Raw genomic sequence first — 26,490 nt, forward strand, 5'->3', positions numbered from 1 at the left:
ACTTTTTCATAATCAGTCAAGTGTGAGTTCAATTCTGATGATACATTTGCAGGCACACCAGGTCCTCAAATGCAGTTTTAGAGTAGCATTTCTGTGATTTATAAAGATAGCACAGAATTGAAAGAAGCATTTTCTCTGTGTCTTCTCAAGTGACTTTTCTTAAAATTAATTTGTTTTCTGAGGTTAGTGGCATAGCTTATAGTTGAGGATGGAGGGCAGGAAGGAGAAGGAGGAAGTTTTTTTCCTCAAGCTTTATGGTGCATGTATTTGTGGAATAACAAAGCACCAAATAAAGTATGGAGGAAATTAAAAAAGTGAAAAATACACAAGTCAGTTGTGGATTTCTTTTTCAAGCTGTCCAACTGTGATAGTTTCAGAGACATTTGGCACTATTTCAAGAAACGAGATGCTTATATTAAAGCATGATTTTATTTTTTTAGTAGTAAAAGCTATTGAAAACAGTCTTATTTTAATAGTGTTTAGGTTGGAGAGCTAGGAATAAAATGTTGCATGTCTCCTTCCCAGTCCTTTTCTAGAAATATAAGCAGTGAATCTGTATAAACTTATAATTTATGCTATGTTGGGGAAACTGAACTGTTGCTTTTTTTTTTTTTCTTAAATGTAGCCTTCACAAGGCAGAGACAGCACAGTAGATGATGAGGCCATTGCTAGGCAACTGCAGAATGAAGAAGATTCAGAGGTAAAAGCTCTATAAATTTGCTGCTCTGTCGAGAGCAGTTTAACCCAAAATTATTTTTCCTCCTACTTAACTCTCGCATATGTGTGCAAAACCTAGTCATGCTTTTATTTATATGGGCATTATTTCTGTTATATAAATAGAGCTTCTGACTTTTCTGTCTATCCAGACTTTCTCTACCTGTGCAGTTGATGTGTCTATAAAAACTTGGCCTTTCGCAGAGAATTCCCTTTCTGTTCCCTCATGGGTTTATTTTTCTTCTGGGTGGTGTCCTGTTCTCCCCCCGTCTCCAATTCCCTGGATTGAAAAAATAAAAGCTGTTGCCATCCATGATTGTCACTTGCCATCTGACTTTTCTTATAGTTGAGGAAAATGTGAATGACCCTTATGTATGTTTGTTGAACTTTCCTGTTTGAATCGCTGCTATGAGGAAAAGTTAAACCTGTCATACATACTGATTTTCCCAAGAGGAGGTAAATTCATTTCCTATGTAGTGGTAATATTGAGTGTCATTTGAAATAAATAGATTGTGCATACAGAAGTTAGCCTTGTCCTTGACCTCCACAGAGGTGTAATGAATGTAGCTTTAATCAATTAGAAAGTTACATAAAAAACAAGGTGGTGTCTTTCATTTGAATTGATCTTGCCAATAACGCTGTCATTGTCAGTGTGTATCATCAAAAGAATGTACTTCATTTCAGGTGTATCTGGTAGGATGCACTTTTTCCAGCTACATGCTGTCTTTTTTTAGATGAAATTTTTGTCTTGAACAGTAAATAAAATATTAAAAAATCATAGTAGAACTAAGACTTGTCAGACTTGAGCCTAAAAATCTATTTTTTCCTTTTTTCTCTCTTTCAGCTGGAGAGACAGCTGCATGAAGATGAGGAATTTGCTAAAACTTTGGCCATGTTGGATGAAACGCCACAAAAGAAAAAGGTTGAATTAGTTTTAAACTTCGGTTTTAGAAGTGTCGTTGCTGGGTGCGGTCTTACTTAAACACCTAAGCTTTGTTTTGAGACTTGTGTAGAAATGCATTAAAACCAGCAAGAAGATTTTTCCATGAAAATAGCGTACTTGCTTTCCATACTTTCTTCCTGGGTTTTCCTCACTCAGTAAATAGTGTCCTTCCTAACAAGAGAGCTGACATCATTGTATCTTTGTGCTATCTGTTTCTGTTGAGACAGGGCTTTAAGTTCTAGTTCTAATCTGGAATTTGAAACACACCCTGGTAGCGGGAGTCTTCCCGCTTCTCCTAGGTTGTGGTGTAAGGCACAGTAAAATATTTTGAGTTGTAAATCAAGGCTATTAGAATTTAGGATTGCTAATTTGAATAGAGCAAGTATTGTAAGTACAGTAAACTGATTTGGATTAAAATGTACTGAAACTTGGAAGTCTGTCTGGCCTTTGATTTAAGGAATGATTGTGTGCAGAATTTGCTCGTATACCTGCCTTTGATAAAGATTGTGTTCTGACTCGTGGTAGGGATCAGGTTTGTTAGATGTGGCTGTTGTACTTCGTAACAGTAGGGAAACTTGGGAATCTGGGCTTAATGGTGACTCAGGACATGCATCTCTGATTTTGGTGTTGTTTGTTTAGGCTCGGAAAGATTCAGGAGGAGAGCAGACAGTGTTGAGCATCAAGAGCAGTCCTAATGAGACAGAAATATATAAGCAGTCGGAAAGAGGTAGGACATGGAACATAGAATACATTTCACCAATTTGATATTAATAAGATACATTCTTACGTATGTGCTCTCCTCCCTCTGCCTCCTTTCAAGTGAAAGCAACAAAATCAACAGGTGAAGCAAAGAGTAACACTGCAAAGCAGCAGACTAAATCTGAACACTCAAAAGGGTCTCGTTTATCACCAAAATCATCTGATAGTAAAACGGCAAGAGAGCTGACGGATAAGACCTTGCCTTTGAAGCCTAGCTCTAAGCTTGTCGCTCTGAAACAAAAAGAAGAGATTGCTGAAAAGGAAAGAGGTGCTCAAAGTTTGGTATCAAAACAGAAAAATGCTTCAGGGAAAGAAGAGAAGTCAACACCAAAGAAAGAGAAAATTTCTCCCAAGAAGTCTGAGGTAGGAGCTATCAAAATTAATTTAGTTGGCTTGGTGGAGTTTGCAGGAAAACAGTTTTCACTTATTGTTTATGTGTCACTGTTGTAACTTGGTACTTTGAATCTTCTGGGCAATTCTTAAGGCTTTGAATTCTGATAAGGCTTTAAGTTCCTAGCAATTATAAAAATATAGGAAAAAAAATAGGTGGAGAACTGTAAATTAAATGCATGAAGGAACTGAGGCTTCTTTGATGCTTATTAAGATATGCATGCACATAGCAAAATCAGTTCAGTGCTTTTTCACATTTATCTTTTCTGAAAAAAATGCAGAATGTAGGAATTCTGGCACTTAGCTAGTGAATGAAAGCTTACTGTTTATGTGAGCATGGTGACCTTGTGGATCTATGCTGCTGTTGGAACAATAAATAGCATTGTTTGTTGTTCTTTTTCCACTTCCTTCTCTCTCCCTAGTCTCCTGTTCCTGAAGTATAGTTCATTTGTTTCATATGTTATGTAGGAATATAATTTAGTTTTCTTTTAACTCTGATTCAGTAATTAATTATCGAACACTTTTTAATCATAAAATACCAAGTGCCCAATTTTGACACTTAAATAACAGTTGTGATTGTGAGGGAGAGCCTGCAGCTTTTTTTGGAGTGAGTTTTGAATAGATTTTTGCTGATCAAAAAGTTTACGTGTCTCCTAAAAGTAGAAATACTATGAAATAAACTTTATGTAAGTGTGTATCTTGTCTATACCTGATGTAATTCTGAAATAAAATAACATGTGAATTTAGAGCAATAATTTATGAATTAGTGAGTGTGTGGAATACAGATGAATCTGCAGAAAATTAACAACCAATAGGTAGGTATTTTTTAAACTCAGGTGAGTTTTTTGAAATCTTTTTTGAAAAAACTCAAAACGCAAGCACCAAAACCACATTAAGCTTTGGTATTGCATATTACTAGATCAAAACCAAGTCTTAGAACTTACTTTTCCTTTGGTGCATAAAAACGTCTTAAACTGTGATGCTTGAGTTTTTATTTTGGTGTTTTCATGTGCCTGATATGTACTAACTTTTTTTTCCTCCTGTGAAGTCTGTAAGTCCTGAGGACTCTGAAAAGAAGCGACTCAATTACCAAGCCTACCGAAGCTTCCTTAATCGTGAGGGTCCGAAAGCGCTGGGTTCCAAAGAGATACCTCAGGTATGTTTGCCTACAGCAGAAGTGGGGGAGGGTGTCATAGTTGCTATTGTTAGTGATCAAGTATCAACTAAACTATATAAGAACTGGTATTTTTTTCACAGAGGAAATATGTATTGGGACAAACTAAATTGTAATGCAAAATAGTGACTAAATGTAAGGAAATACGCTAAGAAAAATTCGGTACTTGGTTTATGAAGTCCGGATAATGAAAAATAGTTACTGGTCTTAAAGTTGAGGGTTCCTATCACTCAATTGATTAACGTGCTATGCTTGAAGCACGGTGTTCAAGAGTGTGATCAGTCAGGTGAATGTGTGAAGTTTTGCTGGTAGTTATTCCTTTTTAATGCCTTGTTTTTAAAGCTTCATTAGGGTACTTGATGTGGTAGGAGGTAAAAGTTTGAGGTGAAGAGGTGTGCGTTTGGTGGAATTGCATCTGGTAATGACATTTTCTGCATTGCTCTGATTCTCAGGGAGCTGAAAACTGCTTGGAAGGCCTGACATTCGTAATTACAGGTGTTCTGGAGTGTATTGAAAGAGATGAGGCCAAGTCTCTGATTGAACGTTATGGAGGAAAAGTAACTGGCAATGTCAGCAAGAAGACAAACTACCTGGTTATGGGACGAGACTGTGGCCAATCTAAATGTGAAAAGGTGAGTGTTTGTGTGCAGAAGTGAAACCGAATTGTTCATATCTAACTATCTCTGCTGATGGGAGGCAGTACTACAAATAGAATACATGCTAAATAGGAGAAGTTACCTCATGTTTTAGGGCTTTGTTTTGTTTTTATTTATACATACACACGTGTATATATTTATTAAAAAAAAATAAATCTGTGTTCCTAAACGTAGTCTTTACTGGAAACCTCTTGGAAGTGAATTCTAGAACTCCTTACTTTACTTGACCTTACTTTTGTTTCTTTCTTTGGCTTCAGGCATCGGCTTTAGGGACGAAAATTATTGATGAGGATGGCCTGTTTGATCTTATTCGAACAATGCCAGGCAAAAAGTCCAAATATGAGCTGGCGGCTGAAATGGAGGTTTGTTTATAATAAAATTAAGGAGTTTTCTTGGTTTTGCTTAATTTGGGTTTAATTTTGAGGAGTTTTGGTCCTCCATTCCTCTAACAGTAACCATACGATTGTCAGTTTGACCTTTCTAGGTTAAAACTATTGAAAGTGAAAATTTTGTGTTTGTACTTAGGACTGCTACTTGGGAGCTACAGGGGTTTTCTCCCACCTTTTGTTTTCATACTGACATTCTGTATTTTAGGCATCTGGCTGAGTGAATAATTGTATCTCTTTAGTTTGTTTTAAACTTTGAGTATTTGCTTGTTCTTTGAAATAAGTAATTGTGACTGATAGTGTGGTTCCCAGACAAGCCAAATATAAACTTGTACTGTAAGCTTGGGACAGCTAAGCGTAAACCATGTGCCTACATAACTGGTGTTTCAGGTGGTACTTGAAGTAATAATATTAAAGGTAAATTTTTAGGGAATACTGTAAAAGCAGTAACAAGTTTTTATGCACATCTAAATTTAGTCTGTCGTGGATAAAATGTGAGTGATCTTTGTTTGCGCTAGCATGTTATGCATCCAGTGTAGAGGTTGCTTTGGTATTTCTGATGTGGCTAGATATCAATTGTTACACATCAAGATACTGTTGGTGTCTTAAGGAAAACCAGCTGTAAGCTTACTAGCTATAATTGCTTTCACTTCCTTTGAATCAGTTTGCATTGAATGCTCTCTGGATTTATGGAGTTCTTTTATGTGGTTGGTGTGCTATGTGCTGGTTTTTTTAATTGGTAAATTGTTTTAATTGTTAAATTGTTGTAATTGTTAAGAGGAGGCTGAGGGGAGACCTTATTGTTCTCTACAGCTACCTGAAAGGAGGTTGTAGAGAGGAGGGATCTGGCCTCTTCTCTTAAGTGACAGGTGATAGGACAAGGGGCAACGGCCTCAAGCTCCACCAGGGGAGGTTCAGGCTGGACATCAGGAAAAACTTTTTCATGGAAAGGGTCACTGGGCACTGGCAGAGGCTGCCCAGGGAAGTGGTGAGGTCACCACTCCTGGAGGCAGACATGGTGCTCAGGGGCATGGTTTAGTGGCAGATAGGAATGATTGGACTCTATCTAAGCGGTCTTTTCCAACCTAGTGGTTCTATGATTCTAAATGTAATTCTTAAGAATGTTCTTGAGAGGAGTGCTCCCTTTCTGGAAGTAGGGTTATTCCCTGCTTTTCCTCTTTTTAGCCACGTGTTCCTAATGTTAATTGGTTTTAGTGTTCAAGGTTGGAAGCGTTGTTCTGTGAGAGCTGTGCTTCAGCTCCAGGAGTGTCTGATGGCTCATTTGTTCCAAGCTGACAGTCATCAGTTTTGCATTATTTTTTTTACGCTCTGTGAGGAGGGGGCTGACTGCTCTTGGAGTGACCAGAATGTTTCCTGCTCCTTTTGTGCATTGTGCTACAGAACCTGGGTAGCATTGTTAGCAATAATTTATTTTTCAGAGATAAATCTTCTTTTTGTCTGCATCTGAAGGTTTATCACCTGTACATAAGCCTTGTTACTTTCTCGGGCACTCCTATACATGTGTTCAAAGACATCATGTCTATGTACTGTACATTTGTTTTGAAACTTCCCTTTACCTTTCTTACCTTCTTTTTCCTAAGGCAAAGAAAGCAGAGCCCAGACCTAAAAGGACACCACAGAAAGCTGAAGCTGAAAAAAATAATTTTAGCCCCTTCAAAAGGAATGCTGATAATAAAAAAAATAAGTCTACTCCTGAAAAAGAAGATACTGTCAAATCTGTTAAGAAAGAAACTGCTGCTGTTCGAAAACTCGGGGACTTCAAACATCAAACTGTAGAGAAGAAAGAAACATCAAAACCTAAGGGGAACTTGGTTTCTGAGACTAATGAAGATGGAACAGAGAAATTGCTGTGGGTAGATAAGTATAAGCCTGTATCTCTTAAGGCAATAATTGGACAGCAGGGTGAGCAAAGCTGCGCCAATAAACTGCTCCGATGGCTCCGAAATTGGCACAAGAATACGTTGGAAGATGGACAAGGTGACTAGAACAGTTAACTTCTCTCTGTGTTCTTCCATGTCAGTCATGCTTCTTGGTTCACTGGATCGATCAGGGCATTTGAGGCTGCAGAGCAGCTCTAAAGCAGGAACAAGACTAAAGTTGGATGTGTTTTTTTTGTAGCAGCACGTGAGCCTGAGTGTGCTGTGGTGTAGGGGCTGTTTTAGGATTGTTGTGTTGTGTTTTTTGAAGCGATTGTTCATTTACCGCTCCACCCCCTCAAAAGAAAACCCAGAAAAGCAAACTCTGAAGATATTTTTTTGAATATTGTGATAATCTTTGAATTGTGAATTTTTTCAGAAGAACCAAAATAAGCTAGCATTTGTGTATAGAAAAATGGCCTCGTATTCAAGCTAGTGAATTCTCTCTCCAAGAGAAATGTTGGCCAGTGATAACCTGTCTGTGCACACGGTGAAAATTCAGGGATAGCATCATGCATGGGGAAGAGACGAATCATTAAGTTCCCGGTTGTGCTTGACGTGCAGACTGTGTTGTGTAGTGTGAGAGCCCGTGGACGGTGTTTTCTCTGACTAAAACAGCGTCTAAGCTTCACTGCTGTTGTAGTTGGTAGTGGGTTTTTTCGCTTTGGTGTGTGTATTGATTGGTTTTTTGGTTGTCTTTTTCTATGATGTGGTTGTGAGGAAATTGCAGAAATGTTTGTTACGTTAATAGCACTTTTGCTATTTTTCAGTTTATAATCACTGCAAGTCGTAAACTAAGATGGCTTAAACAGCTTTCCTTAAAAGGCTGGGATGCATGTGTGTATGTATTTTTCATATCAAGCCTTAAATGAGGAAAAACTCCAGTGGTGCTTGATATCTTTAAGAATTTACATGAGGCATGCCTTTTTTTTTGTAATATACACCTTGGTAAAACCTGGAATCTTTTTTTTGTAGCGAAGACCAATAAAACTGGAGGCAAAGACGATGGTACTAGTTTTAAAGCAGCGTTACTTTCTGGTCCACCTGGAGTTGGTAAAACTACTACAGCTTCTTTGGTTTGTAAGGTGAGTTCATATCAACGGTTGTTCTTAGCTGCGTTTGTTCAACGTTGATGCCCTATCTGGATATGGATGTGGTGTGTAGGTGGATAATCCCCTGACTTAACCAGGCTCTGCTCGCAGCCTAGTTCCATCTGTGCAGAACAGGGTTACAGGTGAAGATATGTGGATATTTAGAGAGCTTTATCAGGTTTGGGATGAAAACATGCACTGGGTGTCTGCGTTTCTTTCAGTTACATTGAGAGGGAGAGAGTATATCGCAGGATGTTGAGCAATTGGAATTTATTCTCAAAAATTATGAGCATTTGGCACTCATTCAATGTATCAGAGAATGTTTGCAATAAATGTAGTGGGAGTTAAATTCTGGCAAGCTTTTTTAAAGTTTCTGTAACAGACTTGATAGTGCTTTTATACATCTTGCAAAGATATTTTTCCCAGACTCCTAAATTCACACACTACTTTGGGATGAGAGAAGCTGGCAGGGCTCTGTGTCTACTTCTAAACCTGAATTTAGAAATTTGTTTTTCCTTACTTAGCTGGAACACTGTTCCCCTAACTACGTCATGAGAAGCAAGTGGGAACTTGTCAATAGTGGTGTTGTGTCAGGTTAAAGATTATTTTGTTGTTCTTTGACTTGCAAGGACCTTCTCAGAATCTGATGCTGCCAGTTTGGAAGGGTTGAGAGCTATTGTCAGCTATCTGATCTTTGTGCTGGGAAGGAATGATTACTTACCTCAGTATTTGAGTTGTATAATATGAGTAACTCCCCATGTGACCCTCTCCCTCCTCTGTGCCTCAGAGCTTTGTGCCAACAAGCCAATGCCACACCTCAAATTAGACCTGCAGAAAAAGAGCTGGATGTGCTTATTTGGGCTCATGTCTGCACTAGCATGGTCTTTTCTGCTTCTGGCTTCCAGCCTAGCTTGCTCACAGCTTCAGGTCTCTGCAGACCACTCCACTCCACAGGAGTAGCCAACAAGACCGGGTTGTTCAAGTGGCAAGAACAAAGCTGTGTGTAGCTCACTGCTATGTGCCCCTGACAGGGGAGTTTGCCGATAAAGGAGGAGGGAGGAGTTGGCTTAAGTTCTTTCAGGGACCAGGCCCAGCCCTATTCTAAAGCATTAGGAATGTTAGGCAGCGTATAGGAGTGCTGTATAGGAGATCTTAGTTAAAGGCTGCTTTTCCTTCAGCTTTCAGAGGCATGTGGCATGTTTTTTGTCTGACTTCCTGCATATCCTTTGATATGCAGCTGGAAATACCATGGAGCTTAGCCAGGTTTGGCTTGTAGTTCTGTTTCTATACCTGATGGCAGTTACCTTAATCCTTCAGAATAAAATCACACTCACTTCACAACCCTCCCTTAAAGTTCTTTTAGGTGTATCTATTCTGTGTCTGGTTCCGTGTCTGTTATAAATGTTTTTGGAGTGTGAGAGAAAAGGAACATAAGGGGAGAAAGCAATCAAAACCATGAATTATATATTAAAACAGTGTTGAAAGAGGTTTCTTCTGGAACTCTGAAATACTATTTCTAATTCTGAGTATGCATATGCTCTGTCACTGATCTGTGTTCTCATTTTTTGGTTTGTGTTTGGACTAGGAGCTGGGATATAGCTATGTGGAGCTGAACGCCAGTGACACCCGCAGTAAGAACAGTCTAAAGGAAGTAGTTGCTGAGTCACTTAATAACACAAGCATCGCAGACTTCTGTTCTGGTAGGTCTGTTGTTTGAAGGAGAATTCCAGCTGTGGTAAGAGTCCAGTTACAGGAAGGACAGAGAGCTTCCTTATTAAACAACAGTATTAGGAATTTAACTTGCTCATCATGTGGAGGGATCGAGCTCTAATAGAGATGGCTGCGTTTACTAAGCTCTTTATTTCATCTTCAGTTGTATAATTAAATCCTGCTATCAGTAGAATTGATTGTTAATCAGCACAACCTACTCAAACTCTGCAGTTGCTCTTCTGTTGTTTGGGATTTATTTCTTGGAAGATGACATGAGGCTATAGTCAGTTTTGTCCTGTGAACATAGATTCCTGTGATCAAGTGGTGGAGGAAGGGGTTCATCACCACCTCAATTGTCTAGGATGGTTTTACGTAACCTATAAAGCATTGGCTAAAACCCTCTGAACAAGACGCTATTTTATTCCCATCTCATTTTCTTGTCCATATTCATTTTCAGGCACATCCTCATCAGTTAGCGGGAAACATGTATTGATCATGGATGAAGTGGATGGTATGGCAGGCAATGAAGACAGAGGAGGGATTCAGGTGAAACTGCTATAGTTATTAGCTAATGCCATTGCTTAGAGCGCATACCATTTACAGCACAAAATATTTCAAGCCAGTGTAGTGTTCTGTCGTCAACACATGGTCCATAGAAAGTGTCTATAGAGTACAGTTTTTGACCTGTTTTAGAAGTCTGTTTTTGTGTAAGAAGAATTATGCATTGATAGAGGGGAGGAAATACACTTCTGTAAAAGAAACCTGCAGTGACAAACTTTGGTGTGTGCGCTTTAGGTATTTGTTCCTGGTCAGATGAATTTATCCTCAGCTGACATCTAGCTGCAGTGGGAGGTTTGTAATGTGACCAGGACGGTTGTTGCCTTCAGTCGGCAGTAATACTGGATAAACAATGTGGTAGAGGCAGTGTTATACTTGTTCTCCTTGGCAGCTCCAGTTTTAGCTTCTGAAGATTTCCTGTGGTCACGTGCAATACTTCAATAATAAAGGGCATACAGGCCTTTAGCTCAGATGCAGACATTTATATTGCAGCAATATGAAATTGAACTGAATTTCACTTTTGTTTGTTCTGGTAAGACATAATAATGCTGAAGCCTCAGGGTTGAGCCCTTTGAAGGAGGAAGAGCTGATTTTTGCTTCTGGATAGTTTGTAGCACAGTGCAGTCAGAAAGCTGTGTGCTGCTGCTGGGTGTCGGCCAGATCAAACTGGCCTTGGATCTAGTTCTCCAGGTGGACACCTTCACTCTGGAATACTGATCTTAACTGGTTTGTGAAGAACAGTCTAAACATGATTGTTAGAAGAGGATATTGGAAATGGGTTGAAGACAGCAAATTTATTGCAGCTGAACAGAATAGCCAGTAGAAAAAGTAGGAAAGGGGCTGGGTTTTAATCTGTGTGGAAATACGATTGCAGTAGGAAGAATTTTAGATTTGCATCTGTCAAGGATCTGATTTAAGGCAGGGTCTAACACTGCTTAAACATTCTTATTCTCTGAGGTATCTAATGTAACTGTTGTAATGTGTTTAAATCCCAGGAATTGATTGGTTTGATACGACACACAAAGATACCCATCATCTGTATGTGTAATGATCGAAACCATCCTAAAATTCGTTCCTTGGTCCACTATTGTTTTGATCTTCGTTTTCAGAGACCTCGTCTAGAACAGATTAAGGTAAGAAGGTTGTGGCTGTGTGGGCTGCACTGAATTGCCATCGCTTGTGTCTTCATGTGCCAGAATTTATACAGAATTGGAAACACCGCTATAAACTTAAAGGTTTGCCTCAGGGAGTAACTATGCTTTTTAAAATGGGCTGCCTGAGGTTTTTTCTTCCCCAAACAATAAAGTATCCCAAAGCCTTTCAGATTTAGAAGTCTGTCTTAAAGATATCACATGCACTTTTTTACACTAATGACAAGGGATGGCTTCTGTTTGAGTGGAAATTTAAGTTACACATGCTTTAAAAGAACCCCAAAACTCTAGGAAAATATGGTAATGCTCTTCCACAGATGTGTTGGCGTGTTCTGTAGGGGGGAGAATTCCCAGGAGTTCTCTAGTGACACCTTCTCAATTGTGTGTATTTCAGGGTGCCATGATGTCTATTGCATTTAAAGAAGGTTTGAAAATTCCACCACCTGCTATGCAAGAGATAATCCTGGCAGCAAATCAGGACATCAGACAGGTTAGTGCCAACTCAGCATCAGTGTCTATTCAAAGAGCACGTCAGGTACAAGTCCTTGACTTCAGTGTAGTATGTGAACAGTGTTATTTTTTTTGTGTAGAGCTCAAGTTCTTTTCTGCTCGAGTTTTCCATGTAACTGCTCTTATGCTATCAAATTGTCAATTTTGTTCTTCAGGTTTTACATAATCTTAATATGTGGTGTGCAAAAGATAAATCATTGACTTATGATGAGGCTAAAACAGATGCTAACAGAGCCAAAAAGGATATCAAACTGGTAAGTGTGAAAGACTAGCTTCTGATGTAATCACTAGGATTTAACACATCTTCCAAACAAAGCTCTGGTAGCCTAGATGCAGAGAGCTGTCGAACTCACCGTAAATAGTTGAAGAGCAGTAAATCCAGGGCTAAGTGTATATATTTTAGTGTACTGGTCTCTTATGTGAGATGCAATTATGAAGCTCGTGCTTCTCATCTAGAGCCCTCTATTTAGGAGATAATTCTCTTAATATCAGAAGTAAAACTGGTAGAACACTTCTCAAAACTGGTAGAACACTAAGAAGGAAATACTGAATGTTGAACTTGTACTGATGAGCCCAATTGTTGTCTGGTACCATCACTACGGGTGTTTTGTTGATGTGGTGCTGTGTCTTATTGTTTGTATTGGCCTGCAACCCACTGACTTCTTGAAATATCATTTACTTAGGGCCCTTTTGATGTTGTCCGGAAGGTTTTTGCAACTGGAGAGGAGGCTTCTCGCATGTCTCTTATAGACAAATCGGATCTTTTCTTCCATGATTATTCTCTAGCACCTCTCTTTGTCCAAGAGAACTATGTACATGTGAAACCAGCCGCTGCTGGGTGAGTTATTCTGTTCCCTAAATTGACATAGGCTTTCATGTCGGGGAGTAAAACTAGACTAAAACTGATCTGGATGTTTCTGCTTGGTAACCCAGTCAACTTTGTTTTTTCCAGAGGAAATCTAAAGAAGCACTTGGTGCTCCTGAGTCGAGCAGCTGATAGTATATGTGATGGTGATATAGTGGACAAACAGATTCGTAGCAAGCAAAACTGGAGCCTGCTTCCAACACAGGTGAGCACTTGACACTCACTTTGTGCCTTATTGGGTGTCCAGTGTAAAAGACCAATCCTTTGACATCAATGTTTCAGTATAATTTTATGCCCTATGTAGTTCACACTCCTTGTAGCATTCTCTGTTCTGTTGGCACATAGAGCAGTTTCCCATATTTGTTTTGTTGAACCCACGCTGTATCATGAAATTAAGGCTTCTGAAACTTTAAAAATCTTGACCCTTCTTCATGAAGCACAGGTGCACATATGGTTTCTGACCTGTACTTTTGAGGCTGCTCAGTTTTATTTATGTGCTTCCTATCGCCGCCTCTTTTCAGGCCAGTATTTCTCCCAAGGCACGGAGGACTGAAGCTCTGTCACTGATTATCACTGAAACAGTCCAAGACTTGCGCGTAAAGGATTGTGACTGGCACCAGAGAATGTATTGCAAAGTTGGATGGAGGGACCTCTACAGTGCAGCCCCTGTTCAGTGCACGTCCCAGCAGATAGGCTGCTGGCTGAGTTTATGTAGATTAGCGGTGGTCCTTGGAGTGTCTCCTTCACTGTGCCCATCTGCTGGAGACAACAGCTCTTGTTTGTGTGAAGTCAGCTGTTTGACTGCATTTTAATTTGGTTTTTTTTTTAAATGGCTTTTAAAGCCCAGGTGACTTCACAGGTATTTTAGAACATGGTGACAAATAGGGTGGTACAAGACATGAACATAAAAGTGGTTGAACAGAAAAAAGCAACCAAGAAAGAGCTCTTTAAAATGAGCTGTTTCCATTGTGGAACTGTGACTCTGCCCTTCCTTGTGGACAAGCAGAGTAGCGGGTTGTGGTGTTGGTGAGACCAATTCAGTGTGGTTTGAGTTTGGTGTGTGTGTGTGTTACTTTTTCAGGCAATTTACGCAAGCGTTCTCCCTGGGGAGCTGATGAGAGGTCACATGTCCCAGTTTCCTGTCTTTCCCAGCTGGCTGGGGAAATTCTCATCCACAGGCAAACATGATCGTATCATTCAAGAACTGGCAATGCACATGAGCCTCAGGTAGTTCTGACGTTCCTTTTTTGGTTCATATTGCCATGGATATTTTATTGAGGGACTTGGACAGAGGCTGGGGAAGGGGGCCTCCGAGAACCTCATGAGGTTCAACAGGGCCAAGTGCAAGGGTCCTGCACCTGGGTTGGGGCAATCCCTGTTTTCAGGATATGATGGGGGGTGACATGATTGAGAGCTGCCCTGCAGAGAAGGATTTGGGGTGCTGATTGATGAGAAGCTCGACATGAGCCGGTAGTGTGCACTCACAGCTCAGGCGGCCAACCGTGTCCTGGGCTGCATCAAAAGAAGCGTGGGAGGTCAAGGGAGGTGATTCTGCCCCTCTGTTCCTCTCTTGTGAGACCTCATCTGGAGTATTGTGTTCAGTTCTGGAATCCTCAACATAAGAAGGATATGGAACTGTTGGAAGGGGTCCAGAGGAGGGCTAGAAGGATGATCAGAGGGCTGGAGCACCTCTCGTGCAAGGATAGGCTGAGAGAGTTGGGGTTGTTCAGCCTGAAGAAGAGAAGGCTCCGAGGAGACCTTATAGTGAGCTTCCAGTACCTGATATGAGCCTACAAGACAGCTGGAGAGGGACTACACATAAAGACTTGTGGTGATAGGACAAGAGGGAATGGGTGTAAACTGGAGAGGGGAAGATTTAGACTAGGCATTAGGAAGAAATTTTTCACCATGAGACACTGGAACAGGTTACCAAGGGAGGTTGTGGCTGCCCCCATCCCTGGAGGTTTTTAAGGCCAGGTTGGATGGGGCCTTGGGTAACCTGATCTAGTGGGATGTCCCTGCCCACAGCAGGTGGGTTGGAACTAGATGATCTTTAAGGTCCCTTCCAACCCAAACTATTCTATGATTTTGTTTTCATGCAAATTCATTAAATTTGTATGGCAAGGCATTAGTGGTAAGTGTACATTCTGTGAATATCATTGTACAGTGTTGGTGACACTTTCTTACCACATTGTTGACAGGACTGTGACTATTTTGTTTTTTTTCCCCCTGAAGTTATTTCTCAGTTAGGGACGTGCTTACCCACCTTCTGGTGTTAGGGATAACCCAGCGCAAGGTGTTCAAACGCAGGAATTGCACAGTAAAACTCACAGTTAGCTCTTAAGGCAGTTGGGGGCTTACCTGCAGGTTGCTTGTGTTTACAAGTGAGTGGTGGTTCTACACAGTTACTTATTGCTTTCACTTTGACAAAGAACCCAGACGTGCAAGAGGACGGTAAACATGGAGTATCTGTCATATTTGCGGGATGCACTTGTCCAGCCCCTGAAAGACTTTGGAGCAGATGGTGTACAAGAAGCTATAACATTCATGGACTCTTACTGCTTGATGAAAGATGATGTTGACAATATCATGGAAATAAGCATGTGGGGAGGCAAACCCAGTCCTTTTTCAAAGCTGGATCCCAAGGTAAAATTCACTAATGGATTTCTTCCTTTTCTTCTGTATCTTCAAAAAGAAATCCTAGCATAATAGCTGTGGTGTGGAGGTGCAGCTGCAAATGAATAATTTTATTAACTGTGGCTTCATGGTAGTCTTTGCAAATGAAATGTCAAGTGTACTACTGACGGTTCTGGCAGCGCCTCCTAGAAGAGGATCAGGCTGTGCTTCATTCAGCCTGGTGTGAAGGGTGAGTGGGTGTCAGCTGTGTCTGGAACACAGAAGGGAAAGCCGGTAAGGCAGGCAAGCTCCTGGTTTTAAGCTGTCGCCTCCGTGTGCAGCACTGCTTTTCCTACCATTGTGCGAAGGAAGAGGGATGCACAGCTCTGCATGTTAGGGTGTGGGAACTGAATTAAGAGGCTGGCTTGCAGCTCATTTGTTTTACAGTCCAGTGAGACTGAACTGCCAGACTTGGGGGGGCTTTGGGTGGTGCTCTTCTGTATCCAGCTAATCCACACCAGCGGCTGGGACCCTCATTTGTATGAGGTGAGTTTAAGCTCAAGTCCCTGCTACAACCTTGGCCGGCGTGAGATCTGAACTGTGATCGCCTATATCCCAGGTCAAGTGCTGAGGGAAAGAGAAGAATCTTCTCTCCCTAAGCCTATGGTAGTAGGTGGTGTTTGCCCCTAGTCTGGATAGGCTGCTGCAGGGTGGCAGCGCTCAGTGCCACTGAGCGGGGCTTGGGGTAAGTGACTGAGATCGAGTGGCACAGGAACAACTGAGCTGCAGCTATTGGCCTAGGTGACGAGCATCGGGGGATGAGGTGGGACTACAGTCTGCAGTTCCAAGCTGATGCTCATAGTGTTTCCTTTCAACCTAACAGGTCAAAGCAGCTTTCACACGTGCCTACAATAAAGAGGCACATCTGACTCCATATTCACTTAACTCTGTCAAGACGTCTAAACGGCAGTCGGGATCTGTGGTAGCCTTGGAACAGAGCGAGGACTTGAATGTGGAAGAGATCCAGTCTGATGAGGATGAGCAGGATACTGTTGAAAGTGATGCCATGATTAAGGTGACTTATCTCCTCAGTGTTACGCTACCTCCCTAAACTGTTTACTCTTGTTTACCTTTCTGGGACTTGTAACATCATCTGAACTGAAAAAAAACCGCCAAAAACATAGTAGCTAAAAAGGCGCACACTCTCCTGGGTGGAAATCTGGTCAGATGGCCGGGCCCAGAGAGTGGTGGGAAATGGTGTTAAATCCAGCTGGAGGCCAGTGACAAGTGGTGTCCGCCAGGGCTCAGTGCTGGGTCCAGCCCTGTTCAGTGTCTTTATCAATGACCTGGATGAAGGCATCGAGTGCACCCTTAGCAAGTTTGTAGATGACACTAAGCTGGGTGGAAGTGTTGATCTGCTGGAGGGTCGGGAGGCTCTGCAAAGGGATCTGAACAGGCTGGACTGCTGGGCTGAGTCCAATGGGATGAGGTTTAACAAGGCCAAAGGCCGGGTCCTGCGCTTGGGGCACAACAACCCTATGCAGTGCTACAGACTAGGAGAAGTCTGTCTAGAAAGCTGCCTGGAGGAGAGGGACCTGGGGGTGTTGGTTGACAGCCGACTGAACATGAGCCAGCAGTGTGCCCAGGTGGCCACGAAGGCCAATGGCATCTTGGCTTGGATCAGAAACGGCGTGACCAGCAGGTCCAGGGAGGTTATTCTCCCTCTGTACTCGGCACTGGTGAGACCGCTCCTCGAATCCTGTGTTCAGTTCTGGGCCCCTCACCACAAGAAGGATGTTGAGGCTCTGGAGCAAGTCCAGAGAAGAGCAACAAAGCTGGTGAAAGGGCTGCAGAACAGGTCTTACGAGGAGCGACTGAGAGGGCTGGGGTTGTTTAGCCTGGAGAAGAGGAGGCTGAGGGGAGACCTCATTGCTCTCTACGACTACCTGAAAGGAGGTTGTGGAGAGGAGGGTGTGGGCCTCTTCTCCCAAGTGACAGGGGACAGGACAAGAGGAAATGGCCTCAAGCTCCGCCAGGGGAGGTTCAGGCTGGACATTAGGAAAAACTTTTTCACAGAAAGGGTCACTGGGCACTGGCAGAGGCTGCCCAGGGAGGTGGTTGAGTCACCTTCCCTGGAGGTGTTTAAAAGATGGGTGGATGAGGTGCTGAGGGACACGGTTTACTGGCAGACAGGAATGGTTGGACTCGATCCAGTGGGTCTCTTCCAACCTAGTGATTTTGTGATATAAACTGCATCAACTCTCAACTTCTAAATTTGTAACTAGTAGTAGTGTGAAAAATTCCAAGCTACTTTATCCATTGTCTTCTGCTTCAGTGATGGACTGAAGTGAGTCATCACTGTGAACTCTTGGAATTGGGTGCAGCATTCATAACTTTGCTGTATCTTAGGTGTTGATGGGGACAGTGTGGCTGACCAGCAGCAGCCAGGGGCTGTTGCTTGTGGTTATCACAGGCAGCAATTCTGGTAACGGCCTTTGTACATGTTGCCAAAGTGAAGAAGCATGACCAGGCTGTTAACACGGAACAGTGTAGTCTCTACTGTCCCTGGCATTTAAAAACTTGATACCTGAATGGGGAAGGAAGAGAAGAGGCGGCTTTTTCTTTTCACGCTGATTGCATTCTGACTTATGCTTTTGTCAGGTTGCAGTTGGATTTTAAACTGTCTGCATATTCTGTTTGTAGCAAAAAAAGAAGTCTTCCAAGCCAACAAAAAGAGAGAAAAATGAAGAAACAACAAAGAAAGAAGGGAAAAGAAAAGAGAAAACGAGACAATAAACAGAATAAAATCTTGTTCTAGATGCAGCTTTGCTTATCTAACTTCTGGCAGGAACATGAAACGCATCCAGTGATGGAGCTGGAAAAGTAGAACCGTTGTCTTCAAAGTGCTCCTCTTATAGAGGTGATGGAGCTGCTGTACTGTCACACCCTGCCCTGGTGTACATGTATGAACACCGTGAGTGTGTGATGCTTCCTTACCTGGCTTTTATGCTAAGTCTTCCTAGGACTTCACTTTTTTTTTTTTTAAAGTAAATCCCCTGCCATGATGTGGTTAACTCCTGTAAATAGAGCGTGACGCAACAACCCCCAAATCTGAATCGCGTATTTGTACATTTTAGAAATGAAGCCATGTATAAAATTACAATAAAACATTTCATAGAAGTTTTGGTTAAGCACAGGGAGTGTTTGTTGTCTCTCCCTCTCTCTTGCTCCAAGGTTCTGGCTTTCCTTCATGCACGGCATCTGCTGATCTGTTCTTACACAACTTCCCTTTTGTTCTGTTAAGAGATGCAGAAACGAAGTGAGGGATTTGGTTCCAGAAGTTGACAAGCCTGTGCTTGCAGGAGTTGTATCTTTAATCAAAACTATAAAGAAATACTTAGAGTAAGTTATGTTTAGGAGAAAATACTCAAAAGCTCAAAACTTACGTTGAAAAAGAGAAGAAAGGGTTTGGGTTTTTTTTTTTTGCAAGTAATAACACAGACTTCCCTGTGGTTTGTATGGTGCTGATTAAATGCAAGCTTTGCGTGGTAAGAAGAATTATCAATCGGTTTTATTACTATAATAAATCAAAGTACAAAAATTATCAAAAGCTAAATATTTACAAGCTATCACAAAATACAAACAATGCTTGTTATTTAATCCTAGTGGAGTAAAGATGTGTAATGCAGCAATAGAGCTTTCCTTGCTGCTTGCCAGGTAACACACGCAATTCTGAAAACAAATAAGAGGCAGGCAGTCATATTGCAAGATCCAGAGACTATGACAGCAAAGGCCAAGGGTTTCTTGGCTCCCCCTCCTCCCCAAATTAACAAAAATAAGGTTGGTGTGGAAGATATTATTTTCTAGTATTGCTTTGACCTACAGGTAAAAAGTTTTCATGTAAGATGTTTGAACTAAAAAATCTGCCTTCAAATGTCAAAACTAGTGAGGAGCTTCAATTCATTCTCAGTTACTGTTCCTTTAAAAACCAAAGTCTTGAATCTAAGTGTTGTACAGGCAGAGCGGTTGTCTCAGCCTTTGAAGCAGGAGGACTTCGAGCTAATGCAATGTTGCTGTTACCCTGTGCTATATTCTTCTGTCAAGCACAGATGCTAAGATCGCGTAACCTGCATGTTCGATCTGCTCCTTCTGGTTAGCATGTTCCCTCTTCCTCCACTTAAACACCTGGCAGTAGATCTGCAGCAGGACTTGATTATACTGCGATCTTCAAACTGTTCTCTGCTACTGAAACACAACTGGTGTTCAGGAACCAGAGCATACTGAGGAGAATGTGATCGCATAGGGAAGCTGGATTCAAGACTCACAACTGGAAGGATTTAACAGCTGTGTTACTTGCAATAGCAAAACCTACTGGTGGTTGTGTGTCTCAGGTGATAGAGCTGAGCCTTAGTTCTCTGAGGCATATACACAGGCTGAAAGTTAGTCTCTGGAAAGGGCATTTCCTAGGGTGGGAGAAACTCCCCATGTCCTCTAGAATGAGCTCTAGTAAGTAAAAAACCTCTTGCACATACCTGAATTCATTGGTCCCCATCTTCTGGTTTGAGGTACTGTGTACAATCATTTATTTTCTTAAGCTGATCAATGTTAATCCTTTCAGAACACATTGGACAGAGGTTTTCAGCCTGAAGCATGCTGTTTATAAAGAAGGGTGATCAGTGAAATGATGATTCTAACATTTTTCAAGGGAATAGCTGAGCCCGAGCCAAAGCACAGAGCGCAGTTCTGCCTGTGCTATGTGACACCCAGGCTGGAGCAACAGCTGCAAAAGTTGGTTGGTTTTTAATGTTTCAGAACTTGCATCACAACAGGAATGTTGCTGCTTTTTGCATGGGCATGAGAAAAAATTGGCAACTAAAGCCTGGACGAAGGAACTTGGGCTAGAACGTGAAGTTTCTGCAGCCCCACCATCCCTGACAAATGAACAGAGCTATCCCATCCCCTTCTCATACTGATCATTGACAGGAGACAGCAGCCACCTTAGTCTGTACCCACTACTGAGTGTGTTTTGCTTGCGTTGCTGCTGTGCCTGTTTCCCCCATCAGGTCATCTTCATCAGGTACCAAATTAAAGTTTGCTGCTAAAATATGAACTAACATTGGAATCCTGCAGGAGAAAAAAAAATAAAAATCCCAACTTACTTCTTGAATTCTGAATAGAGGGCAGGAAAGTCACAGTGGGGGCAAACTGTCCAGTCATCTCGTACCATGTGCCGACCCTGCAGGCAAAAGGCACGAGTCATTAAATGGCACGTGCTGTCCTTGTACACCAGACATTTAGTTCTGTGAAAAAGTCTCAGCAACTGAGTTATAAAGATCCTGAGAAATTTAAAACCCCAAACCAACTAGTGTTCCTGCAGTTTGGTTACTTTGTGTGTTCTGTAGCTAGAAGAAGAGCTCTCCACGAGATGTAGTTTTCATTATAATTTGCATTCCTCTTATTTTAAAAGAAATCTAAGAAGGTATTAAATTGCAGCTTCTAAAATTCTTTTGGTTTGGTGATTGTAGAATGTTATTTGTGGAGCCACAGCTAGAGCTGTACAGAAATCCACTGGGATTTTTGGTGTTGCACATGACATTCAAAAACCAGCCCCAAGGACGCAGCGCCTGGGCCAGCACAGGCAGCGCTGTCGGTTTCTGTGCACGGGGGCTGCCTGGCATTCGCCTCTTTGAACAGAAAGAGTTTTCTCTGTTTTTGCATGGTTTTACTGATTTGAGAGAAAGAATTCACATGTACCTTTTCAATAGTATAAAACGCAACAGCACCTCGAACTATAGTGAGAGATTTATGTTCTAACACACTGTGCATGAGCAGGCTGTTTTCATACTGACTCATTGAAAATGCTGCATTCCTAATGATATTCCAAATTCCTGTGATGTAAAGGAACTCTAATCAAGACTAAACCTAAAAAAATGATGGGAAATAGATGTGAACGTGTACATTATGTTTGGCCCATAAAGCTATATTTAACAGCCTTGTTTTTTTTCCTTAAGAGAATACTTCTAAAACATGGTGATCGTCTTATTCTGCTAAAGCACTAGAGTAAAGAAAAAAAATGCTATTAAGTTTTTATAAGATTTAACATTCTTAATTCTTTGGTTTTAATAAAATCTAACATTTGATTCCTGCTCAAGTAAGTTTTGACTTTTCTGTAATTCTAGTGTGACAACTTGGTTGAACCTAATAAAAACAAAGAGTTATAGCGTGGTTAGGTACCGTCTAACCATTTATACTGATGTTGGGAATGGTGGGATGCTTGGCTTTTCCACTGGGAAATGTGGCCTGTCCATACCGTCTCAGTACACTCTAAAGTATCCTGAAAGGAAAACATTAGATCTTCTCATTTCTGTAAGGATCAGTAAATATAAAATACTGAGGTCACTGGCTGAACCATTACTTAACCGTGGTAGTGCCTAAAACTTCTGCTAACACCTAAGCATTCCCCAAAATAGATTTTTTTGACTTCTTTTATTATTTGAAATCTTGGCAGCCTGGAGTTGAAAGGAAGAGAGCTCTGCCCTCCACAAGCTCCTGTAGATGGAGCATCCATCTCTGCCACTGCTGCTCTGAGCCCAGCAGTGCGGGAGCAAAGGGCTGGGTCGGGAAGGCACCGGTAGCACCATCCTGCCTGTGTTCTTCCAAGCAGCACAGAGTGCACGGAGTGTGGGTGTGTTGGCTGCTCAGGGGACGCCTGCGGCACCACCTGCCTTCTCAGGAACCTGAACTCTTCCAGAACCAGTGATTTTACCTGTGCCTGCAACGTGTAGGTGGCAACCAAGGACGCTCGGTCACAGTTCAAGGCAACAACACCACTTCTTATGTACTTGGTAACAGCTTGACAAAAAAATCCAAACCCATAAAACCACCTAACCTGAATCTACCAGCAAGACAAAGATGTTCAGATGAACTTCATTTTTAGAAGGAAAGAAAAACTTTGTGTTCACTCTCTGCAGAAAACACCACAGACACTCACAGTTGCAATACAGTACGGGAGAGTGTTTTTACAGCCGGGACACAAAAGTTCACACTCTGGCAGCTGGAATGCACAATAGGGACAACCGGTTGTTGGCTCCTCTGCTTCTGTTGTGTCTGGATGTCTGGAAGTAAGATACAAATGTGAATTAAAAAAAAAAAACCTCAAGCACTTTGAACTTGAACAAAAATGTTTTATAATGCCTTTGCTATTTAGCGAGTGGTTTGCCTTTGAGTTATTTCCATAGTTCCCAGATGCTATTTTATATTCTACCAGAATGAACAGCTCTCACAGGACACAGCTGTGGTAACCTACTGCTGTTCTGCATGCTTGTGAAATATCAGTGAAAACAATGTGAATCCACAGCTTATATATAATATTCAGACTGATATGGGCCAGAGCCAGCTTCAAAGAATTCCAGAAGGACTGAGTGGCAATAAGATACGAGGGTGGGGGAAGTCAAAACAAGGCCTGTTGGAAAAAAGTTCCCACGTATAACGTGATGGACTCTGGACTGCTGTGGCTTTGGAGCAGGATCTTGCAATTACGCTATGAAAACATGAGCTTGCTTTAAAATCAGTCAAAGCAAATCATGCAGGGTGGAACACAGAGTCATTCTCCTACTACACAAATCCACAGGCTGCCCACATCTTAAATGCAATACATAGTTTTGGTCCTGCCTCCTTCTGAAAAAAGTGGTAAAAGAATTTCAGAGAAAAGCCCTAAGGATCAATGTCCGTTAAAGGAGAGCTGTGTAAGCTGAGACTCTTCAGGTCCTGAAAAGATAGGACTGATAGAGGGGAAATGAAAAAAAAGGGAGGCCTGTAAAATCCTAAGTGAGACAAGCTTTCCCAAGAGGAAAAATAGAAGGCATCACACTAAGCTAGCTAAGGACCAGGCCTGACCCAGTGAACTTCTTGTCAAAGGAGTTACCTGTAGCTAAACATTTACGTGGCTTCAAGCAGAGGTACTGGATAATCTCAGAGAGAGCTTAGAGACTTAGTAAATACCTCAAACACCTGTATGGGCTCAGCAAGTCCTTGAGCCTCAAAATGGTTGGAGCCTCATTGAATAAAAAGGAAAAGCGCTACATATGCTTGCCCTGCACTTATACACACACCATCGTTCCTCCTCTGGCAGGAAATATTGGCTAGGATTTACCGAAACAGAAGTCCAAATAAGGAAGAAAATGTCAATTAATCTATTTTCATTTGTCTTTCCATTCTTTAACATAGCCTTTTTGTCAGCAGTCTAAATCACAGAAGAGCGTACTGCTAACAGTTTACATGTACATTCCTAACAAGAGAACAACTAAAGCTGTCTGGCTGCACTCAGGTCTGTAGAAACAAGATGGAAGAAACTACTGCTGGTTAGGAAGCATTTTACATGCACATTGTATTTTATTATCGCATCCAAGGGAACAGAAAAGCCTTTAATTTTCAGAGAAGAGGAGGGAAATAGTTCATAGCCTTCCAAATTTAAGACAATGAAATATGAGAGCAAGATAAAGCCTGTAGGCTTTATGAGCAGGAATAACATTACAAATAAAGCCCTGATATCGTGTACATTTGAAAGAACAGATTAACACCACTCACCTGACCATCGCTTCAATTTTCTTTTTGTATTTAAGATCTAGTTTATTACGATACTCAGGTCTCATCAACATAGCAGCAAAACTGAAGGCTGAATTCTTCAATCCTGCTCTATGACACTCAATTACAGCTGAAGTCAAAATTGGCACTATGTCTGTAACAGAATGAAACAATGATGACAAATATTTATTTACCAATATTTATGTTGAAAGCCTTGAGCTAATACAGCTAAAAAGTCACTGATGAAAAGTGACAGCATTCCTCTTCCTCCTCGTAGGACACAATTGCACAATTTGCAATTCCTGTAACCATATACAAGAAAGTCACATTTTCACCTCTCACTGCCTTGCATTTCTGAAGCTCAGCATGGCACCGGGGAAGTGTTGATTATAGCCATTTGTCCCAAATCTGGTCTGCAGTGTTTAAAGTCTATGTTTTAGTCTATGTTTTCCATGTACCCGGAAAGTATTTTCAAAAGAAGATTGCTCAAAATTTAGTGATAAATTCACAGGACCCATTAGTTCATTATGGGAGGGCCGGAGCACCTCCCCTATGAGGACAGGGTGAGAGAGTTGGGGCTGTTCAGCCTTGAGAAGAGAAGGCTCTGAGGAGACCTTATAGTGACCTTCCAGTACCTGAAGGGGCTACAAGAAAGCTGGGGAGGGCCTATTTACAAAGGCTTGTAGTGATAGGATGAGGGGCAAGGGATACAAATTGGAGAGGGGCAGATTTGGACTAGACATAAGGAGGAAATTCTTCACAATGAGGGTGGTGAGGCTCTGGCACAGGTTGCCCAGAGAAGTTGTGGCTGCCCCATCCTGGAGGTGTTCAAGGCCAGGTCAGATGGGGCCTTGAGCAGCCTGGTCAGTGGGATGTCCCTGCCTATCGCAAAGGGGTTGGAACGGGATGATCTTTAAGGTCCCTTCCAACCCAAACTGTTCTATGATACAAATCTGAGACTTTGCATGTGGTTCAGGCAGCTCAGTGCCGCCATTATGGTGGATGAGGGCAGATTAAACTGATGGTTTCCTTTTTATTCAACTGATTAAAATCATCCAGAAGAACCATACATCAAAGAACTATCCTGTGGAGGGTGGCAGAGCACACTGTGTAGGTGCCCTGCAGGATCACAGGAGGAGAATGCAACTCCTAATGCAATGATTAAGGAATTGTCCTGTAGAGCACAGTGTATTCGTCTATGCTCTCAGCACTTACGTGACGGGAACTTGCTGATATTGTTGGCTACACGTATAAGCATACGTGCTCCCTTAATGTGATCACCACGTTTCACGTGAGTCTGGAATACAAGAAGCATCTGAAATTAACTGCAGCCATTACAGAAGAACCCCCGCAGCGTGTTCATCCTCCAGGGAGCTGCACGCCCACAGCAGTTTTACAAAACTGAAAGAGGTGTAACATGCATGAGAGAAGGGACCAGATACTTTACAGTGGCTCTTACCCAGAACAGTCTTTCTGGCCTTCAGCTCACTATTTGCCTGCTGGCAGAGAAGGAGGCCAGAAGGTGGCTGTAAGCTGAATGGACATTCTGATGGGCCAAGGGTTAACTACTAGAAACCATTTGAGCTGTACTGCTTAGTTTTATTTACAGAAGAACAGTGATCTGCTTGTGAGTAACAATAATGGTACTAGCAGTGTAACATATTTCTACATATGGATGCAAAAGAAATACAAGAATATGCTAATCAAAGAGACAGAAATGACCAAAAGTTATGGTTGTCCCTGTTAGCATGCACTTGGATTCTCTGATACAACTTGACAAATAATTTATGTATACGGAGCATCTGTATGTACAGTTCAATAAATCAAAGACTGCAATTTATGCATAAATTTAGTTTATCCATTCATTACCTTCACTAAAATGTAGCTGTGTAGAATCATAAGGTTTGTAGCCATTTCAGAAGGAATTTTTATCTTCTGCATCTTTAACTCTGAATACATACTGAAAAGAACATCATGTGCATTCCGGTAGTTTCCTTAAAAACAAAGAACACTGAATAGTAAATTTACTTTTTTGTAACAGTTTCTTTACTAATGACATATACAGACACTGAACAGGAAGTATTGATTCTTAAAGCAAAACATTTGCATGACAATGTCCTTGGAAAGTCATAAGAAGTTGCTTGTCACAGTATTCTAAATGTTACCAGCCAGGGAGTTAAATAAGAAAAAAACCTTACACTTGGAGAAGTCATCTAACCGTAGCAAAATACATATGTGGATGACAATTTCACATAATGAAACTTTACAAATGGAAAAGGCTACATCCAATACATACAACAAACAGGAGAAATGGTATTTTTAGAGGTGTTACCTCATTTGGTTCTTCAGTGTCAGATATTCAAAAGCTGATGTTTAAATGTTAATTTAACATATGATTTAGCAACTCTTTCCCTCTGCAACCAAACAAAGCCTTTCAGAGAGACTAT

General features: G+C 41.5%; 2 protein-coding genes across 4 annotated transcripts in view; one reads left to right on the forward strand and one right to left on the reverse strand.

Moving 5' to 3' along the window:
• RFC1 (replication factor C subunit 1) overlaps positions 1–18,651 on the forward strand; it is a 37,998-nt gene extending 19,347 nt beyond the window's left edge. The window contains exons 6-25 of the mRNA XM_069856179.1: positions 626–700; positions 1,559–1,636; positions 2,297–2,384; positions 2,478–2,779; positions 3,855–3,962; positions 4,433–4,612; positions 4,894–4,998; positions 6,624–7,020; positions 7,935–8,044; positions 9,636–9,750; positions 10,218–10,306; positions 11,314–11,451; positions 11,864–11,959; positions 12,135–12,233; positions 12,663–12,817; positions 12,932–13,049; positions 13,926–14,071; positions 15,277–15,490; positions 16,344–16,535; positions 18,164–18,651. Coding sequence (XP_069712280.1) covers positions 626–700; positions 1,559–1,636; positions 2,297–2,384; positions 2,478–2,779; positions 3,855–3,962; positions 4,433–4,612; positions 4,894–4,998; positions 6,624–7,020; positions 7,935–8,044; positions 9,636–9,750; positions 10,218–10,306; positions 11,314–11,451; positions 11,864–11,959; positions 12,135–12,233; positions 12,663–12,817; positions 12,932–13,049; positions 13,926–14,071; positions 15,277–15,490; positions 16,344–16,535; positions 18,164–18,256 — 2,898 coding nt within the window. The 3' untranslated portion in view covers positions 18,257–18,651. The remainder of the gene's footprint in view (positions 1–625; positions 701–1,558; positions 1,637–2,296; positions 2,385–2,477; positions 2,780–3,854; positions 3,963–4,432; positions 4,613–4,893; positions 4,999–6,623; positions 7,021–7,934; positions 8,045–9,635; positions 9,751–10,217; positions 10,307–11,313; positions 11,452–11,863; positions 11,960–12,134; positions 12,234–12,662; positions 12,818–12,931; positions 13,050–13,925; positions 14,072–15,276; positions 15,491–16,343; positions 16,536–18,163) is intronic.
• A 386-nt stretch (positions 18,652–19,037) lies between these two features.
• The window catches only part of WDR19 (WD repeat domain 19), a 45,642-nt gene continuing 38,189 nt past the window's right edge, over positions 19,038–26,490 (reverse strand). The window contains exons 31-37 of one of the 3 annotated variants that reach the window (XM_069856169.1): positions 25,913–26,037; positions 25,259–25,340; positions 24,047–24,197; positions 22,452–22,575; positions 20,620–20,696; positions 19,993–20,113; positions 19,038–19,192 (exon numbers count right to left, since the gene is read on the reverse strand). In XM_069856169.1, the coding sequence (XP_069712270.1) occupies positions 19,999–20,113; positions 20,620–20,696; positions 22,452–22,575; positions 24,047–24,197; positions 25,259–25,340; positions 25,913–26,037 (674 nt within the window). In that variant the 3' untranslated portion in view covers positions 19,038–19,192; positions 19,993–19,998. Of the gene's footprint in view, positions 19,193–19,504; positions 19,554–19,992; positions 20,114–20,619; positions 20,697–22,451; positions 22,576–24,046; positions 24,198–25,258; positions 25,341–25,912; positions 26,038–26,490 lie in introns of those variants that run through there. The other 2 variants (XM_069856173.1, XM_069856172.1) reach the window with 2 other exon arrangements.

This window comes from Phaenicophaeus curvirostris, chromosome 4 (assembly GCF_032191515.1).
Source record: "Phaenicophaeus curvirostris isolate KB17595 chromosome 4, BPBGC_Pcur_1.0, whole genome shotgun sequence".
Taxonomy (NCBI): domain Eukaryota; kingdom Metazoa; phylum Chordata; class Aves; order Cuculiformes; family Cuculidae; genus Phaenicophaeus; species Phaenicophaeus curvirostris.